This window comes from Coffea eugenioides, chromosome 5, assembly GCF_003713205.1.
Source record: "Coffea eugenioides isolate CCC68of chromosome 5, Ceug_1.0, whole genome shotgun sequence".
In the NCBI taxonomy this organism is placed as follows: Eukaryota; Viridiplantae; Streptophyta; class Magnoliopsida; order Gentianales; family Rubiaceae; genus Coffea; species Coffea eugenioides.
The window spans coordinates 32,196,036-32,203,226 of NC_040039.1; the positions used below are offsets into that span (position 1 = coordinate 32,196,036).

General features: G+C 36.0%; 2 protein-coding genes across 3 annotated transcripts; both read right to left on the reverse strand.

Annotated features, from left to right (window-relative positions):
• Window positions 1-510: 510 nt before the first annotated feature.
• On the reverse strand, window positions 511-3,003 carry LOC113770642 (L-idonate 5-dehydrogenase-like). 2 transcript variants are annotated; one of them, XM_027315166.1, is made up of 6 exons: window positions 2,805-3,003; window positions 2,249-2,316; window positions 1,876-2,112; window positions 1,379-1,669; window positions 1,072-1,259; window positions 511-949 (listed from the first exon to the last, which is right to left on the reverse strand). In XM_027315166.1, the coding sequence occupies exons 1-6, from the start codon at window positions 2,908-2,910 to the stop codon at window positions 856-858; spliced, it is 984 nt and encodes a 327-aa protein (XP_027170967.1). In that variant the 5' UTR covers window positions 2,911-3,003; the 3' UTR covers window positions 511-855. The 2 variants fall into 2 exon arrangements, with proteins under 2 accessions (XP_027170967.1, XP_027170966.1); XM_027315165.1 differs by having other exon boundaries at window positions 511-966; window positions 2,805-2,999.
• A 1,762-nt stretch (window positions 3,004-4,765) lies between these two features.
• Window positions 4,766-6,900, reverse strand: LOC113771402 (zinc finger BED domain-containing protein RICESLEEPER 2-like). Its single transcript, XM_027315984.1, has 3 exons — window positions 6,711-6,900; window positions 5,600-5,882; window positions 4,766-5,504 (listed from the first exon to the last, which is right to left on the reverse strand). The coding sequence occupies exons 1-3, from the start codon at window positions 6,898-6,900 to the stop codon at window positions 4,766-4,768; spliced, it is 1,212 nt and encodes a 403-aa protein (XP_027171785.1).
• Window positions 6,901-7,191: the final 291 nt, after the last annotated feature.

A 7,191-nucleotide genomic window follows, 5' to 3' on the forward strand; every position in this document is an offset into this window, starting at 1 on the left:
ACAGGTAGGTCTACCCTTGGATACTATTGGAGTTATGATTTTGAATTTTCTTCCCCTTTGTAAGATTTTTTAGCAGGGGAATTAGAAATAAATCCATTTTATATTTAGTCATTTATTTGTATTTACAATTAATTATCATAATAAATCCATTTTCTTCTACTTTTATGGTTATTTCTTTTAATCTTTCAATACCAATTCAATTAGTTGAGATGCTATTTTGGATTAACGTAACTTTGTAGAACTTATTTCCTGTTGTCAAGTAAAAGACTTTCATTAAACATTTGGACAACACATCATAGTTTTTTACACTAATTTTGATATTCGGTTTTGTTAAAATTGCTCTGATGTGTAACTGGGCATGACAGGGCATTCTGCAATTATCCACCGCGCAATGGTGATTTAGAATTGATGACGAAAAAATCCATTGTCAAAGCTAGACAAGCATTTACAGATGGAGAACAGTTCAGCGAAGGTCGAAGACCTGATTCAAGGCATGTCAACAGATAGTGCTTATTTCACAATCGAGAAGGAGGTTTTTTAGACATATTACCAATATTACAAATTGTATCCTAATTTACAGCAAGATCTTTGAAGGCAGTTGCAACTCTGATAGCAACTTCAATATCTTAATCGCAGAAATCTGTTGTTATTTATTTAGCACACAGAAAAGGGAAGGACATTCAGATAGATTTGGTGGCTGGCCGTGAAGCCCTGGGGAAGAAAAGCCAGCCAGCTCTCTCAGTCTGACACTTTTAACGCACAATTTGTCAAAGCTATAGATTAAACATGACCTTGATGGCATTACCACCCCGGGCTGTGGTTTCAAATGCTTTCTCCACATCCTGCTGGCTAAAGCTAAATCTGTGAGTTATGAGAGGCTTCACATCTATCTTGCCAGTCCTTAAGAAGTCGATGCAAAGTGGCCACGTATTCCTGTACCTGAATATGCCTATAACATCAACTTCCCTGATCAATAGGGAACAACGACAATTATGGTCTGAATATCTAGAATATGAAAACCAGAAGCTTTAGAAATGGAGCATCATGAAAACAGGAAAGTTATCAAGTTACCTTGCGGCAGCTGGAGTAAGAGGGATACTCATTTGGCTCTGGGCAAGCCCCACGAGGCATACTTTCCCGCCGGCACGAGTAGCACTCAGGGCAGTTGTCATGGTCTTATCCATACCAACACAATCAAAGCTTACATCAACACGGGCACCGATTGCATTTTCAATCTGAATAACTTCATCCTGCACATCCTGAAACCACAGTATATTTGCATAAATTTAGACAATCTGGAAAAGCGAGACACAAATTAATTTAATAAATTAATTTATGACATCTTATGTGTCAATGAAGTTGCACAGATGCTCAAAACCTCAATCTTCGTGGAAGCTAGGATTGTTCCATCTGCACCAAGCTTTTTGGCAAATGATAAGCGGCAATCATCTATGTCAACCATGACTATTTTGGGGGCTCCAAAAGCTCGAGCTGCCAGCATACTAACCAGACCTATTGGACCTGCTCCCACGATCAATACTTTAGTCTCTGGACCAATATTAGCACGCCGACAAGCATGGACTCCTACGCTCAAAGGTTCACACATCGCCCCTTCTTCTAAGCTTACATTATCGGGTAATTTGAAACACAAGTTCGCAGGATGGAGGACCTAGTTCAGCAAAGAAAAAAGAAATACATTCTACTGAATCGATGACAAATCAAATCTTCGACTATTAATAATCCAAGTTTCCCCGTCACTTTCACGCTAAGCAGGGCAGAAGAGATAATTAAGGTCGATGAATCTCTAGTTTCAGCAATTGATTAACTTGAATAGGATTAGGATTGATTCAGAAAAAAATGCTATGATGAAGTTACCATAGTGGCTAGAGAACCATTAGTTGGAGGAGAGCCAAAGAATTTCATTTCTGAGCACAGATTATAGCAGCCAACCCTGCAAGAATTGCATCTCCCGCAACTAATGCCTGGCTCCAAAGCAACACGATCGCCCACAGTGAGAGACCTCACTTGGCTGCCTACTTCTTCTACGACACCAGCGCATTCATGCCCGATTACCATAGGCTTTTTCACCACAAAATTTGCACACCTCATGTGCTGGGTGGAACACACGACGAGAGTAACCATACTATCAGCTTTTAATAATGTTAAGGCGAATTACCAAAAAATGCAGTAGTCACCGTTATATACTAGCATATGTTTAAACTTACAAAACTTGAACTGTGTGGTTTACCTTGAAGTGATGGACATCACTTCCGCAAATCCCAACCGCTTTGATGCGAATTTTGGCGTCGTGAGGGCCTAAATTCCGTAACTAAACCAGTGAACTCACATGAAAATAATAGATTGTTTTATGCTCAATTGACAGTACTCATCATTTTCTTATATAGATTGAATTGCTTTTTTCATAGCCTTCGATAGTTGTGGGAAGTATGCAATAGCTTTATATATCAAGAGCAGAACGCAATCAGTCACTGGGCTACCTAATGGAACCACTAAATCTTGTTAGATGATGCTTCATGCTATCACGTGAAGAGCGATAACCTCAAACAGGAGAAACAAATTGCATAATTTTGTAATTCACAATTAGTATTTCAACTTGATTTATTAACTCTGGTACTAAAATTTGAGAGGACAACTTTGAGGTGACGAAGAATTTCTGAGTAGTGAGACAGTTCCGACAACTATGATGCAGTGGATCAGGAAATAATACAATGATAACTCAAGATAATACAAATTTCAAGACATTACCAAATAAAAAACTGAGAGAAGAAGGAAGAAGAAATTACCAAGTGGCGGGAGAGTGTAAGGTTGAATTCGAAGCGTTTTTATCCCGACAAGCCAAGCTGCCATGTTTTCTTTTCCATCTTCTTCGGTCTTGTTCTCACGAGACATTGGATCTCGTTCTCTTTGTGTACTAAGTATGCACAAGGTTCTTGATGGTGGTGGTGGTGCTGATCAAGCTTATCAAGTTTATCATTTTAACTCTCATTCTTGTCGATACTCGTCCTGGATTTAGCTTTTGTACCTTTCTTCTTACTTTACCCGCTGGATTTAGCTTTTCTCTATACTTGTCAGCCGTTCCTTTTCTCCGCTCCGCTGATAGAATAGTGCATTTGCCAAGTAAGCAAATCTTGGTCCAAAGGTCAACCATTTCTCTGCTTCTATATTGACTTAATGCACTTGCTGACTGGGATACCATTTTGGACGTTGATTCTATGGTGGAAAGTGGGATGAACTTCGCACCATGGGCAGAGCTACTACAATCGCTACAACTCAATGTGGGAGCATTGTCCAAGCCGTGTGGGTCCAACTAAGTTAAGGCAACCGGCTATAGTAAGTAAATTATGAGCAGAAAAATAAAAACTGTGGGGCTTTCTAAAGGATAACAAGAAATGTAGATATACATTAGACTCAATTGATAAATTAATCATCATCTATATTGTTGAACCATGCGAATTAAATTAACCTTTTGTGATCATTATCACTATCATTATTATTTATCAGTTAATAGTAATGGATGTTTTTGTTGAAACCCATAGAGTGTTTATAACTAAAAATATAGATATAGGTTTATATTTTTTTCCCTACTTTTTTTCTAAATTTTTTTTCACTCTTTTTTTAACTTTTTATTTTTAATTAAAAATATCAATTACATTGGTGAGTAAATATTGATTTCCTATTAAAATAATAGTCAATCACAAAATGAGCCTGTGATATCCATCAACTCATTCCAATTAAGTATTAAACTTAATCAAACGAAAAGTATCACTATGAATAATTTTGAAACTCATTCCTGGAGGAACCTACCTAACAAATGCCTTCTAAGTACATGAAACAAATTGACTTATGCTAAACTTGATTGATGGCACAATTTGTGTAGATAAATTTTTTTTTTTGTGAAAATTCATGAAATATGCGATGCAATCCCCAAAGCATGATCAATTGTAAGTAAAGAAAAAGAAAAGTCAATGACTGATTGCCTAACTGATTCTCATGTTAATACCTAAATATTTTTTTAAATCTAGTAATATTTCATTAGTTGACACCTGTCACAATCATCATTTGTATCATGGTACAAATTTTCTTTGGTTATTTACCAATGTAATATGTTTTAATTTTTATTACAATGAAACATTATTATTCATGTTTAAACAATATGGGGGGACTTCAACTCCTACATGCACATATCCAAAAATTTAATTTTCATCAAATTTCTAATAACATTTTTGTTCATAATACTAACATTTACCGCTTTCATTAATTGCCATATAATGTAATCACATCTAAATTTCTAATTCTTCCATTTATCATTACACTCCACTTAATTAACTTATCTTTCAACAATATTTATGAGTCATTATTTTTTTCGTTTCAAGTACAAAATGGTAGCACTATATTTGAAAAGTTCACTATTTTCTTTATTCCCAATCCTCTTTTTCTTTCATGTTTCTTTGATACCATTCAATTGTCCAAGAGTTAAAAACAACTTTCTTGGGTGAAAACAACTTGTGAATGATGCAGCTTTTGAACGAAATCAGCTTGGGAAATCAGCATGTGAATGAATCAGCTTGCACCTTGCAACATCAACCGCCACCAAATCAGGTTGTGAATGATTCAGGAAGTTCAACTTCCTCAAATGTGATTGATTCAGCCGCATCAAGTGATTCCTACAAAACAAAAGTTTGAAAGTTATAAAATTCTTGAAAATCAGATATAATGAAACTGTAACAACAACAAAAACCTCCAATCAATTACTTATGCGAGACTTATTCTTTAGGTCATGAAGACTGCGGATCCAATCGTTGCCGCAAAGCAACATTTGCACTGTCTCAACTGACATAGAAGCTCGTTGATCATCAATTACTCTACCTCCGGCGTTGAAGGTAGATTCTGAAGGCACAGTTGTAATAGGAACGGAGAGTATATCGACAATCATCCTCGACAAGATAGGAAATCTCAATCTTTCCCCTTTCCACCAAGCCAAAACATCCAGATTCGCATTTGCATCACAAGCATACCTACTTTCCTCTAAATAAACAACCAAATCTGATTTTTCTGATGGAGCCCTGTCAATTTCACTCACATGCATGTGAAACTTTTCTTTACCAGTTAAAATGGCTGGTCCAGTCATTTTACTAGCTTTCTTACTAGAAAAACTAGAACCTTCATTTTGTCTCCTTTTTACAACCTGCCTCTGTTGTTGTTCAGAATGGGAAACAATGTGACAATCAATATATTCATTGTAAAACTCATAAAGAATGTCTCTAATCTCAGCCATGAATCTAGGAGCTGCATCCTCACCATAAATCACCGGAAAAGCATGATTAATAAGAAACATTTTGTATCTCGGATCCAAAATTGCACCCAAAGATAGCAGCACATTACTTTCCCTCCAATACTTATCAAATTTAGCAGACATACTTCCAGCCATAGCTCGAATATGCTCATAAGGGTCAAGAGCTTTTTTATTTAAAAGCTCTTTAATCCTATAGAGCTCCACAAGAAAAATGTTAGCTGTTGGATACTCGGATCCGGAAATCATATCAGTGATTTCATGAAATATTCCTAGAAATTTGCACACTTCTTCCACTTCATCCACTCAAAATCAGTAGGAACATAGTGAAATCTGGGGTCAATGTTTGCATATCTTGGAAAGACATCCTTGAACTCTAAGCCCGAAGCTAACATCAAATATGTGCTATTCCACCTTGTTGGACAGTCCAAAATTAGCTTTCTAGAGGGCAACTGAAGCTGTTTTTTAATTTTAGCAAATTCAAGAAGCCTAGATTCAGAATTGTTCAAGTACTTTATCCTTTCTCTAACAACATCAATCACACCACCAAGTTGACCAAGACCATCTTGCACTAAGAGATTAAGTATATGTGCACAGCATCTAACATGAAAAAAATTTTCTCCAATATTTAATCTCTTTCTTAGAAAAAATCCTCTCTAAGTCTCCTAATGCACATATCATTGTATGAAGCACTATCAACAGTTATGCTTGAAACCTTATTCTCAATCCCCCAATCAATAAAGCACTTACTTAGAGTATCAGCTATAATAACTCTAATATGAGGAGGAGGAACATTGCAAAAATTCAACACACGCTTTTGTAGCATCCAATCAGAATCAACAAAATGACCAGTCACAACCATATATTGAATTTTTTGACCAGATTTCCACAAATCTGTGATAATACTATTCCTACCAGCACCTTTCAACAATGATTCCAGCTTCCTTTTTCAATTGTATAAGTACTAATGCAATCTTCCTTTACAGTCTACCGATTAATCTTTTTATAAAATGGAAAAGCCGCTTTCATGAATTTGTTGAAAACTACATGATCCATCATAGAAAAGGTGTACTCATGTGCAAGAATCATGTGTGATGCAAGCTCTCTTACCTTGGCATAATCATACGAGAAATTTGTGATGGAAGTGATACCATCACTTGGGCCTTCGGTGAATGATAGCACTTGTTGCTTCTGTTTGTTTTGCTCCCCAATGGCCAGCTTTCTTTGTAGGCAAGAATTCAAGTGTCTCTTATGCTAAGATGTGGCTCCGGTTGCACTCTTGGCAAAAAGTTCCTTGCAATGGTTGTACTTCACTTTAACTGTCCCATTATCTAGCACTACTGTTGTCATTTCATCCCATATACTGGATTTCTTCTTCCTTTGCTTTTCTCAAAAGAACCAGCTCCTTCATCTCCATCTACTTTCTGTCCTCCTTCATTGCCCTCATCTTCTATCATTTCTATCTCTTCTTCACTCATCTCATCAGCTCTTTCTTCGTTATAGTTCAATTGTTCGACGTCTTCATTATTTTGCTCCATCACAGGACTTGATGATGAACCTTGAAATGAGTTGAATGGAGAGCTATACATTCCTTAATCAAAACACATTCAATAACCAATACAAATTCTGATTAGCCAAAACAGAAATTTAGAATAACATTTCTAAGAAATAAGGTACAAAAGTAATCAAATAGATTCCAAGAAATAATCTCCTTTCAAGCTAGTTTAAACATTTCTTTAACTTGTTCCTATCTCAATTCTCAAGCTTACATTCAGATTAATGAAATAACAGAGAAAAGTTCTTAAAAACTCTTAAAAATGGCAATCCAAACAAAATGTTAGTTTTGTTGAAATGAAGAAAGTTTTGCTTGAATTTATGTT